A 13,004-nucleotide genomic window follows, 5' to 3' on the forward strand; every position below is an offset into this window, starting at 1 on the left:
CTAATATATGTATGTCTGATGTATCTTCAGTGGTCTGCTGTCCTCTGCATCTCTTGGGACAACTCACGTTGTACGCCCTAAAAATATTCCTTCCGCTCGGATACGCTCCATGTCCGACAGCCATGGTGGAGTGGAGGAGCAGAAGGGACTGATCTTGCAATCTGATTTTTCACACTCTGATTTCGCCCCCCCCCCCCCCCCCCCCCCCCTCCAGCCCCCACACCCCCTTACTTTACACTCCACCTTAACCCAAGTGGTCTCCGTGGCAACAGACTCTTCAGTTCCCCTGGGACTCCGGGACTCTCGTCTTCAACCTCTTCGAGCCCGTCACCTAATGAGCCGGACGCTGATATGAAGAGGCCTACATACATTTCTGATGTTGCCACTTAAGAGTGTGCAGCCCAAGCACCAGGAGAGCTTGTGTCGGTTTCTCTTTGAAATCAAGTGCCAAGGCACCGGAGTGCTCTGGCTCTGGGCCCTCGAACAGCTCAGCCTCCGCAAAGTGTCAGTCAGAGCGAGCCGGGTGGGCGGGAGACAGCCAGGAGACCCACGCTAATAAGGCCACGGGCTTCAGGAACAGACGTCGCCCCATTCAAACGTGCGCGGCGTCGGCGAGGAACACGTTCGCCAACACCAACTCAGCCTCACAGCACTGATCAAAAGGGAAATTCGTGACCTCGGTGTCTAGCGGCTTAAATGGAGACACATTAGTTACAGTGTCTGTGTCATGACGACAAAAAAGGAAAAGAAAAGAGGAACACACCTTATTAATTGACATTTTTTTCCCTGTAAAAAAATTTGATCTTTCATGCATTCATCCCTGTTTCATTATTTAGTACGCTGGCCTGTTGTTGACATGGGGGCTGTATTATTTGACCTGCAAAGCAAAGGTCAGCGTTATGAATTTCATGTTTGCTATAGCCACAGGGATATCTCCGCATTTCATGACCTATGTGTGATGCTTAACAGGAACCATATCAAAGTCATGCCTGTCACGTGAATATATATGATAACTGATCAATATCCCAGTGCTGCAGAACATGATGATGTGTGCATTATTTTGATACATTTTGCATGCTTTATGCCTTTGATCAAAATACTTGCTGCTGTGGTTGAATGAATAATTAATAATCGGCTTATTGTAAAATATGTCAGTATACATTGAGGACAACATTTATGCTTGCATAGAGTAAAAGTGTGCAGATAGTATGTTTATTGAAAATAGCATACAAGAGTAAGCATGGTTGAAAGCGGTCATGTGCAGAAGGGCAGACGTCAGAAACCTTAAAAAAAGACAACATGCCTTTAACACTTCAGATCAATAGACACACAAGGTGTGAAGATAATGTGGGTTTCATCAACATACATCGTCTCACTGGTGTTAGCAGACGATGTGAAACCAGCATGATAAAACGACTCAAGTCCTCTTATGCCAGTGCTATCTAATTTGATAGCAGGAAAAAAAATCCAATAACAGAACCTCGTTCAGAACCTTTTCACCTTTACAAATGTTCAAAAGCGTCTCTTACGATTGCCCAATACCCGGTCTATATACACTCCACTCTTCTCTTTTGCAGTCCAATGTACAATGTGTTTCTTTAACAACTGGGTAACAGCTCAAGGTAATACATGTCAGCTATGTCTCCAAATTAACGGTCGGTCTCATGTAGCTACGTCAGAGATCTGCCCTTTTGACTGGCAAATCCCTTGTGTAATCTACAAATAGCTCATGGATAGTTTGTGTTTGGCTTTTCGTTGAGGTCCAACCATGTATTCATTGTTGACATTGTGAGCAGGAAAGAGACTTAACATTAATCCAGTTTATTTCTGGAAAAGACATTAATCTCACAGTTACAAAGTTACGACTCACCTATAAAATACAAGTACACTGTCCACAATAAAGGTTCAGTGTGACCTTTTGCCGGGTTCCAGGGTCAGAATTACTTACCTGACTCTACAGGAGAAATTCTTATGGAGAAACCCCAGAATTGCAAGAAATTGCCTACAGCATCACAGCTTGGAACTCAATTATGTGTGATCCAATGTGTCATCAGCCATAACACAATGTGTAATTCACTCACTCACCAAAACCTGGGGCCACAATGCTCTATTTACTATAATACAATATAATTACTATTATATGTATTAGTATTTTAGTTTATTCATCACTACTATGGCCACATAAGCATTAATGCCATTTCACTCAGTCTGAAACATGAATTAATAAATTAATTACATTGATTGATTGATAAAAACATAAATGCATTGCCATCCACTGTATTATGAATTCCCTGGTCCTTAAAAATAACAGGCCTAAAAATACCAGCACCATTCGGTAGTTTTACATACAATTCAGAATGGTCAAACTGGCTGTCATCCATTTTTTTCCCCGTTGACCTTTAAAGCAGAGCAGGGGGGCTTTATTAGAAAGGCAGCATGTGATGACTGGCAACAGTCACACTGCATTTTGCTGAAGTGGCCCTTTCATGAAGATCCAGTCAGTCTTTCCGCTTCCTTCTGATTGGTCAGAGTGTTTGCCTTATTTGGGAACTGGCGGCTGGGAGGCGGGCCCTAGATCAACAGAAATAAGAGCGACCTGCCGGACTTCTGACTGACTGGTCTTGAAGTAAAGCTTGGCAGTAGGGATACATGTATGTACTTGCTAACTTCAATTACACTCATCTTCTTCTATGGAATGGATTACTTGGTATAGTAGAAATTAATTATGTAAATTAGAAATGCAAATCAGTGAGTTTGATTGAAAATTCATAAACCATCTTGAGTCATCATTGAGCTTTTGAACTCAGGCGGCCTGTAAGAAGACATGAAGAAAGCAGCATAAGAATAAAAAGTCTTGGTACGTCTGTTTGAGCTTTTCTAGGAGCTCAGGATATTTCACACAAACCTGTCGAATGCCCATATTACCCATAATGCCAATATTACACATATTGCCCATATTGTCTAGTGAGGAGTATTATTCAGGGTATATATATATATCACAGTCTCATCACCCCAATGCCTGATCCATATATTTTATAGCCAATATTAGTCACATCTTGAAACTGCTCTGGGAAGGGAATTCATATACAGTACATCCAATGGGTATTGGAGCACATTTAACATCTCATAGCATGATGTAAGTGTTCCAAAGTAACACGATTCTTGGCATCACATAACATATATTTTTGCAGAGCAGTTCCCTGAGTGTATGCAAATATGTGTTCTTCAACACTAGGACCTTCTATTCTAGAACGGAGCAATCGAGAAGCATCTGGTAAACTAGTACATGAAACTATGTATTACCCACACATCTAATGAAAATGTGCCTGCCTCAGCTCTAATTAGCCTCCACTTCATAACCTTAATTTAGGGCTTGTGGCCTGTCAAAACCCAATAATTAAGCCCTTCATCACCTGTGCAAGCAATGGGTGTTTGGCTGTACAGGCCGTGCAGTGACACAAGAGCACCAAAGGGTTAATTCCAGATGGATTATAAAGGATGCAATGAAACGAAGCCAGTGAACCAAATATGGGAGCTGTCACACACTCCTTCTGCCTCGTCTCCTTGTACAGTACGCACGTGCTTGTGTCCGGACCATCTGCTGATGCACACTGGGGACCGTGCCAAAAACAAGAGAGATAGAGAGAGAAAAAGAGATGGAGATGAGTGTAATGGAAAAAAAAACCCCTAAAAAACAAACATGAGTGGCTCGCTGTTTCACAGGCGAAAGACAAATAAATAATGAATATCACAGGAAGATCAAACAGGGGGAAAGGGAGAGGGTTGAGTCGTGGGATCAGCCTTCGTTTGGGGGAATATCCCATCAGTCAAAATGGGATGTGAACTGATAGTGAGATGGTGCTTCCTAATAATTTAAATCAGTGCACCATGTCTGAACCTACGGAACATGTTGGCCTCTCAGGACATCTGGGTAGATGGTAAATCAATGAGATCAATATCTGGCATTCGGAGCCCAGATTAAACCGTGTCTTCGACTAAATGACACTGTCAGTGGGGGCGGGTTTCACTACTGAGAATGACCTTTAGCCCAGCACATGTGTCCAGAAAACCAGACCCCCCCTGAAATGTGTGTGCCATCAGTGCGGTGCATTACCTTAATACTGCGCTTCCATTACAAGCTGACATTATGCAAGAGCAACACAATAGGCTAATCTAAATTCACTATTTGGATCTCTGCTGCATTTTCACTGGACACGCTATCTTTAGACTCATTACTATTCCTCTCCTCACTCTTACCATTGATGATGCACCTGCTTCATGAATACGGACATTACAAATGCACGTGGCAAAAAAAGCTTAGCAGCATTATTTAAAACCAGACCAGTAGGAAATATTTCACTGAAAGCATTCTCAAATATGAAACTGCAGAGGGTTCCATATTATATACCCTTTTATAATACTTGGAGGCTAGGTTTGGTGTGTGGAATGACTATATTTTAATTTGCATATGAAATTCCAGTTTGATTAGGAGTGAAAGGCAATTTTGGTCCGGATAGTGAAGTGAGATGGAGTGTGAGGGTTTAAAGGAACAATATTAAACGGTCTCTTCTCTGAGTGAGCGCGCTTGTGAAAGCCAGTGTTAATGCCCTGACACCTTCCTACCTCAACACATCTCAGATTTTGTATGCCTTCTAAAAATGGCACTATTTTCGTTTGGAAGAACTCGGCTGGTTCTCCTGAATGGGACACAGGTGTAACATTGTCGACAAACAGCTCACAGTAATTCTGTGCGTAGGAACAAACATAGTTCAAAACATGGGATTGCAAACATACGTTTCTGCAGATATTTCAGGGGACTGTATGCATACATCTCTTAAGCTTACCACGTTTAGATCCTGTCGGGCTTTCTAGAAGACACCCGAGAACCATTGGACATTCTGGAATTCTCTCTCACATCATCGTCTGCACAGATAACCCAAGGACAAACAGCAGAGGCCCATTAGTCTCTAGGAAACCCAGTAAGCCCACAGGCACCAGATGTAAAGGAGATCTCACAGTACTAACAAACAAGCTGTATACTAATCTGCCATTTTATTGTAGCGGAGGTTCACCTATGATTCCCATAATTCCTTTCTCAAGAAGAAGTGTCAAGGATAGCTTCAAACCCCCATAAAAAGCTGTCCTCAGTCAAAAATTCTCCCTAGAGACTCTACACAGTTATGTGGTAATGAAGAGCTACATAGCAGTGAGGATCTTGCGGGCCCAATGACAGATTCGGGTCAGACCGGCCTCAGGAGAATAGGGTTCTGTGACAATACATTCAGAATACCTCACCTGTGAGGGCTGAAGCCTTGGGCCAAGAATGGTGAACACATCACTGCTTAATAGTGTTAGTTTGCCTTCATCAGCACTATGGTGTCTACATAGCGAGTCTACACTGTAGCATTATCCTTCACGCACTTGGGGAAGATCAACAATGGTGCATGTGTAAAGAAATGATCCCCTATACATACCCAGACTGGCAGTTGCAATTGGCTATAGCAAAATCAGACAGACAAAAATACAACACATTGGAAAAGTTATGTGATATTTATGTAACCAACCACCTACTGGTAAAATTTGAGTCAAAAGCTACAGTCTCAGAGTCATGGGAAAATGGTATTCTAAACCTATGTAAGAATAAGTCTTTATCTTTAAATGCCATAGACTGTGGACGTCAGTAAACCAGGCCTGCGGAAAAAGAAACCTGGGCAAAAGTCCTTATTGCATTACTTCCACCATTAACACATATCATGCATGTACAAATACAATTACAACTGGCATGAAAATCAAATGACACTACGCAGGTTCGCTGTGTATTTTCAGCAAGCACAAGAAATGGGAAATGTGTGGTTTGCCAGCAGCAACAGAACCCACATGGTAGCGTTACATAAAATACCCTCCTCCTACCTACTGTGAAACTAGTACAATTCCTCGCCACACAAAACTTCAGTCCCCTACGGCTCCCCTCTACAAACAAAATGGGTCAGCCGCACAAGCTGACAGATGTTTTATGAAGGGTCCAAAAAAAGGCCCCAGTTTCCCAGAATCCAGTGTTGGTTTACCCAGCAGGCCATGCGTTAGGTCTCCCGGTTGGGAGAGGGGAGCCTGTGGAGAACGGGGAGGCATGGAGGGTCAGGCCAGGGGAGGCGTGACATTCCACACGCACCTCACCTCTCCACCCGTGTTTGTTCAGGTGGAGTCATGCGCCTGTTTCCCGCGACTCCATGTCAGGAGCGGAGAGCGATTTGATTAGCCTCTCACAACACGGCTCGAGTGTGCGCACAGCGACCTCCCGCTGCGCGGAAAACGGTGACACTTCTTTCCCGCCTTCGCTCGTCGGCTCTGTTCCAACCTCGTAACTCTCCTCAAGCTTTTGCTGAAGGTCTCACAGACGTTGTGATGCTGATGGATGATGAAAAATGCTAGGTAGAAAAAAAGGCTCTTATAATTCTGTATTGATTAAGCAGAATGCTTTAAGACCATCAGTGTGAAAGTTGTGGCAGTTCTTGTATGTGTACTCCTGTGGTTACATGGTTTATCTATTTGTTTATGTCATATACATTGAAGAAAATACCCAGCACCAAATTCATTTTACTTTTGGTCATGGCCTGCTAATGTCCTGCTTATGTAATGAACACAGAATCAGTTTGGAGATTGGACATGGATATGAACTACTCAGAATACTCCAACAGGTTTGCCATGACTAATATGGAAGTACTAAAGAAATGAATTTGTTACAATGGGTTCAATAGATAAAGAAAATATGTGCTCTATCAATAACAAACATTTTTTAACTCCAAATAATTTAGATGCAAGTAAAAGTAAAATGTATTCTTGTGTGCCTAGGCTTTTTTTTTTTTTACATAAATTTTCATTGGATTCTGTGTTGACATGTTCGCAAAAATACCCCCAGAAAAAAATTATATAAATAATTTTTGCCTCAGATAGAGAACTAAAAATATTTCATAAGCCTTTAAAGTGTATGTGTGTGTGCATATGTGTGTGTGTTTCAAGTGTTCTCATGGCACTTCCAATTTTCTATTGCCCCTTTCAGCTACTGAAACCTGCACCTTGCTAGTCCTGCACCTTCTAGATCAGTTATAGAGTTCTAGCCCCCTCTGCTGTGTTGCGTACTATTCTGCATTTGAGTAAAAATATCAGATGAAAATGTAAACTATTTTTTGAAACACATAAAAATAGATATGGTACTTTTCTCTTCTTGTTTATTTATTTGGTCAAGGGGAATAAACTTGATACTAAAAATAAGACACTTAAAATTTTGTTTTACTTTGTAAGAGTATACAGCACATATGTCACAAATTATATGAAAAAAATTATATGAAAGTCCAAGCCAATAAAGTCAGAACCCACGTTAACTCCTCCTCGTAACCACATGAATCACTGTAAATGTCACTCTAAACTACAAATGTAGAGATGGGTACAGAGAAAGTAGCTCATATTTATTAGTGTACCAAGAAGCATTTGAATGAGAAATGTCAGTAATCACAATACACCCATACAAGATGACAAAAATACAATCAGTGGAAATCTTGGAAATCACTTTCCAAAAGTCATATACAGATTTTTAGTAGATCTGTTGTTCCCTTTCAGGGAAATCAAGAATCTGCTCATTCAATAAGGGCAGTAAGAAAAGTCTGTGTGTAGAGCCACATGTTCACGCCAGCAGGTTCAGACCAGTGGCGTTCTGTGCATACGTTGACACTTGCTTTGGTTTTCTTAGCGACTGTTTTACTGGTGAACACTTTAATAGTTTTAGGAGGAATTCTGATCATTTAGGCCAAAACAACCTTCATTTGAATGCACGGTAAATATTACACATATTAGGCTTATGTACCTCGACAGACTAATGGTCTATGTAGACATATCACTCAATTATCCTTGAACTTATCCTCAATACTGATAGTGGGGTTTACTTTTACACTCACTCATACATGTACATGCCAGAATTAACTATTCACCTCAAATTTGCAATACGTATGATGTATATATTATAACTTTGGTGCAATATTTTACATTTATTATGGTTTCCATGCCAATAAAAATATGATGTTCTGTCCTTTTTTATACTGCTTGTCTATTTATTTTTCTACTTATTTATGGACACTTATATTCTTTTGGGGGCAGTCATGGTCTGGTGGTAGGGAACTGGTCTTGTGACCGGAGGGTTGTGGGTTCGATTCCCAGACCTGAGGCCATGACTGAGGTGCCCTTGAGCAAGGCACCTAACCCCAACTGCTCCCCGGGCGCCGGGCTAGGGCTGCCCACCGCTCTGGGCACGTGTGATCCACAGCCCCCTAGTAATCACTAGTGTGTGTGTGTGTGTGTGTGTGTGTGTGTTCTGACTGCACAGATGGGTTAAAAGCAGAGGACAAATTTTTTTTTTTGAGCTCTGACTTAAAATGTCCCAAATGTGTGATTAATGAAGGATTGAATAATCTTACCACATGTGCAGGAATAAAACAGAATTGAACTGTGCATAAAAACTGGGCCAAAACAAACACATGTAGACATTTACATGGCAAATACTGCACACAATATTTTACAACCTAATGGATTGCATGTAGGCACCCCAAAATTGGATATGGACATTGGAACTAAATAGCTCAATTAGCTATAATTATTATAAGGACAAATTATCACTCATCTGCCTAATTCAACCTCAAAGTTGAGCGCTGATTTAAAAAATACATGAACTTTATGTGTACACTTACACATGTGCAAGAATAAAACAACATAAACAGACTTAAACTGAGCACAATAATTACTTTATTGTAAAAACGACGTTGTACGGTTATGTCAAGACTTATTGTATTCACTGACTTACCTTCGTGGAGTAATAGGTTAAAATTAAGATTTAGGTGACTCCTAAGTTCAGTGGCCGACGTTGGTTTTAACGGACAGTGATATGTGTTGATACATGTGCTCATATGGCGGGTAGAAACATGCGTCACAGTCGCTGCAGAATCGCCTTGTCCTAATGCGCATGCGCTGCGACTGGCGCGAATTGTTGACGTACTTCCGCGGCTCTGCGGCTGCGCAGTACGATCTACATATGCAAACCCGAACAGTGTTTTGTCTGCGTATTATTTGAAGATCAGCGAATCTGCTCAGCACTCCTAAAAGGACACGGTCGCGATTAACCGTTCCAACCGCAGTTGTGATTGGTTCAACCGCACGTTGTGTCCCGGATGTGATCGTTCATTGGCCATTCCTACTTCGCCGTGCCCTGCTCGGTCTACTCTAAGGATAAAAGTTGTTGTATGACAGCTACATTACTGTAACTATTATACAAGACCTAAAATAGACACGAAAATGATCAACTGGCAGGTACGGGCCTTCTTTTTCTACGGAGTGTAAGGTGTAAGAATACAAATTTGCTTGCTGTTAGCTAAGCGTTAAAGAATTTATTTTATTTTTTTTCTACTAAGCAAACGACAGGCCTGGTTGTTTTGTGCGTTTATAGACGTGTTTATATTTGATATATGGATTGATTCGTGTGTCAGTCGTTTCCCTAGATACCTAGCGCGCGCCACCCCCCGTCAGCTGTTCTGGAAGTCTCGTGCGGCGTCTCGAGGCTCGGAGACGGGCTTGGGGACGCGCGCGCCACTCGACGTTCAGCTCGCTCATAATTTCGGGTTTATTATGTCACATTCTGCAGCGACCGTGTACACGCCCGTAGAAGAAAAATAAGCGTGATATTCATCGTCAGCTGATTCTTGTTGAATACAGGGCACCAGGATTATTTGATTTGTGTCTTTTAATCTTTCGTTTCAGGCTTTGGACAATGTCCCGATCCTCCTGTACATCCTGGCTGCTAAGACCTTGCTTTTGTGTCTCGCCTTCGCCGGGACGAAGCTGTACCAGCAGAAGAGAGCGGAAGCTGCCCTAAAGAAGCAACTGGAGATGAAGAAAAAGCTTGCTCAGGAAACACAGGAGCTCATTGACAAGAAGACTGACTGACTGGTTGATCCACAGAAAGCAGGTGAACATGGTCATTTCTCAGCTGTAAAATAAGATCAAAGCCTCATTCTTAAATGTAAAGTTGAGTGGATATGCATTTATGCATTTTATTAATTGCTTGTAATGTTTCCAAGAGTGGCACACCTGATTAAAGATTATTAGTGTGTGCAAGAGTAGTTGGAATACATGCAATTTGGTTTAAAAAAGTATCCTGTGTAAGCTTTCATCTTATATTTTAGACTAATTTATAGGGATGCACCGAAATGAAAATTCCTAGCCGAAACCGAAAACCGAAAATGAGGAAACCAAGGCCGAAAGCCGAAAACCGAAACACCGAAATACATTATGCCAATTATTAGTAACATTGGATTTATGACTAACCTCACTAAAATCAAGGCATTGCTATTCAAAGAATAAATCAACTACAAAATTTGATTTGAAAATATTTATTTAGCACTGACATTACAGTAATGCATATTATAAAATAAAATTAGTGGTGGGCCGTTAACGGCGATACCGCTGACAACGGCCGACCACTAATTAAATTAAACTCGCTTGCAGACCGTTTTTATCTGAGAGGATAAATATATGTATTTTATACGAGTTAAATTTAATTATAACTGACTGGCCTGAAAGATAAATATAAATTCTCTCATAAAAACGTGACGTGAGTTGCAACAATATTAAACAGCTCAGGTAAACACACTTCTGAGAAATGTCGTCTGCTCGGCAAAACATAACGGGGCTCAAAGTGCTCTATTAGCCTACGAAATCCCTACGACAGAGAACGGCTGATCGTCTAAGGCAACGAGTTCCATAATTTTTGGTGTAATGTCCTTTGCCTCGGCGCCATCACTGGAAAACTTTTTTGCTAGCTTTATCCAAATAAGCGCGTGCAGGTGGCGATTTTTGCTTGCGTCATCACAGCACATTGTTTCGGCCGTGTTGTTTCGGTGATGAAAGTATTTCGGCCGAAAACCGAAAATGCAAATTTAAGCCATTTCGGCCGAAAATTTTCGGTGGCCGAATTTTCGGTGCATCCCTACTAATTTAGATTAACTTTTTCTATTCCTCTCCAATCCCCCTGTCAGTACAGTGTGTGCATCTGATAGGCATATTTTGAATCCCAGCTGTTCCATTATTTTGTCATATTTGTACCCATGGTCACTGAGAAAACAATGTACCTTTTCCTCAATGGTAAAGAAGGATGTCTCTCCTCTGTGATACAGAGCAGCGCTGACTGAGTCTTACCAGTCTTATCAGTCATGTAACTAGACTGCTTTGGTCTCCACCAGAGGAGGACCATGTTTCTCCAGAGGTAGTTTACCAAGGCTTGTAGCAGGTCTATTGTGCACTATGCGTGTTGGTGACATTAGCTGAACACAAGCAGGATGGTGCTTCAAATTCTTTCATAGTGTCACACACCGATAGTCCGCTCATGAATGGTAGGTATTCGGGCTGCGAAGATTCTCGATTCAGATTTCCATATGTGACGTTGTAAACACTCAAACAGAGGTGTTTAAGTAGCAACAGCTGCTCTGTCAGTTTGGATGACGAGTCCCCCCATCTCGCCCCCCTCGACAGCTGTTCTGGACGTTTCGAGACTGAGTCTCAAGATAGAGACGTTTGGTGCATCACTCGGTCAGAAACCAGGAGGCGTGCCATTTCAGTCTGTCACACTCTGCTGCAGATGACTTCGTCTCTAATCTTTAGCTGAACAGTCATCATCAGTTGATTCTTGTTACAATGGATATAATTCCTTGCAATTCCTATCTGTTTTGTTCAAACAGTATAATGCTATACTGAAGAAGACTTGCAAACAGATTGTTGGTAGTGGTTCTGCGAACCCGTTACTGGTATCGCTGCCACTTTGTGAGCTGACCCTCAGGCCTTCTGGACTTGGCCGTGGGGGTCCCGGGTCTCACTAAAGATTTCTGTAGGTGGAAGGCAGACTCTTGTGTGGGGTTCACTATTTGGATATTCTATCTTTGGTTTAAGGTCATAAATGATCAGGGTCACATCAGGTCACGCAGACTGTGGGTTACTTTTCAAACCACAGTGTCAACACATGGGTCTACAGACCTGGCAATCGGTTATGAGAAAACCCGAAAAACAGACAAAACACATATAGTAATGAATGTTATAGATGCATTGTAGCCTAGATGTTTTGGATTTGAAGACATTAACTGTGATGTATGTCTCCCCCCTCCCCCATGCAGAGCTGCACACCCACTGCCAGCTGCCTGTGTTTACATCCATGCTGTGGAGGTGTTTGGATGGATGTGGGTGGTGCTGTCGGTGGTGATGCTTCACCCGGGACTGCACCATGGACTTCTACTGGAACTAAAGAGACATTCATTGCAGACCGCTGCATTTTATTTATTCCTGTGCGCACTTTGTAATAAAAAACTGTTTTTGTAGTGTTGGGTCATTTTGCACCGTCTGTGATAGCAGGAAAAAATAATTTTTGTTTACACTGATATCTTTGGATTTAAAGAGACTTTTGGAGTTGCAGAAGTGTTTATGTTGTCTGTTCAGAGAGGTGTCCTAAACTAGCACAAATAGGGCTTGTTCCTATTAAGCATTAAGTATTGCAGCACCCAGGGCTACAAATAACATAAGAAATCGTATCAGGTCACTATACTCTTCATTTTATATATTTTTTCACATACATCTATAACCCATGAAAATGTGCAGTCAAAATGTGACGGTGCACTCTATGTGTAGGAAGAGAGTACTACGGTTAACCTGGACATATGACAACACAATATCTCAATACAAACTCAATAGAAAAAAAAACTGTTCTTCTTGAAACACTAAAAGTGTCATTATACACTGATTTTTCTTTTAAATAGGCCATTTTCATATCAGATTATGTCTTCTTTGTTAACAAACGAATGAAATATGCAAAACTAATGCTTGAACTGGTATTTATTTTGAGGCTAACTTGGAGGAGTGAATTTGGAGGAGCTTATGTTGCCTTTGCTTCTGGGTGTGGCCTTCAGCATTCGGCATCTTTT

The 13,004-nt window shown here is 41.6% G+C and overlaps 1 protein-coding gene and 1 long non-coding RNA gene across 2 annotated transcripts; one reads left to right on the plus strand and one right to left on the minus strand.

Annotated features, from left to right (window-relative positions):
• Positions 1-1,198: 1,198 nt before the first annotated feature.
• LOC143483996 (uncharacterized) lies at positions 1,199-8,993 on the minus strand. The gene is made up of 4 exons (XR_013122521.1): positions 8,849-8,993; positions 4,845-4,923; positions 3,414-3,611; positions 1,199-2,812 (listed from the first exon to the last, which is right to left on the minus strand). It is a non-coding gene; the product is annotated as an uncharacterized LOC143483996 (long non-coding RNA).
• Positions 8,994-9,106: 113 nt separating this feature from the next.
• smim11 (small integral membrane protein 11) lies at positions 9,107-12,900 on the plus strand. The gene is made up of 3 exons (XM_076982403.1): positions 9,107-9,351; positions 9,799-10,006; positions 12,204-12,900. Exons 1-2 carry the CDS (start codon positions 9,337-9,339, stop codon positions 9,982-9,984), a joined length of 201 nt encoding a protein of 66 aa, XP_076838518.1. The 5' UTR covers positions 9,107-9,336; the 3' UTR covers positions 9,985-10,006; positions 12,204-12,900.
• Positions 12,901-13,004: the final 104 nt, after the last annotated feature.

Source organism: Brachyhypopomus gauderio, chromosome 20 (assembly GCF_052324685.1).
Source record: "Brachyhypopomus gauderio isolate BG-103 chromosome 20, BGAUD_0.2, whole genome shotgun sequence".
NCBI lineage: Eukaryota > Metazoa > Chordata > Actinopteri > Gymnotiformes > Hypopomidae > Brachyhypopomus > Brachyhypopomus gauderio.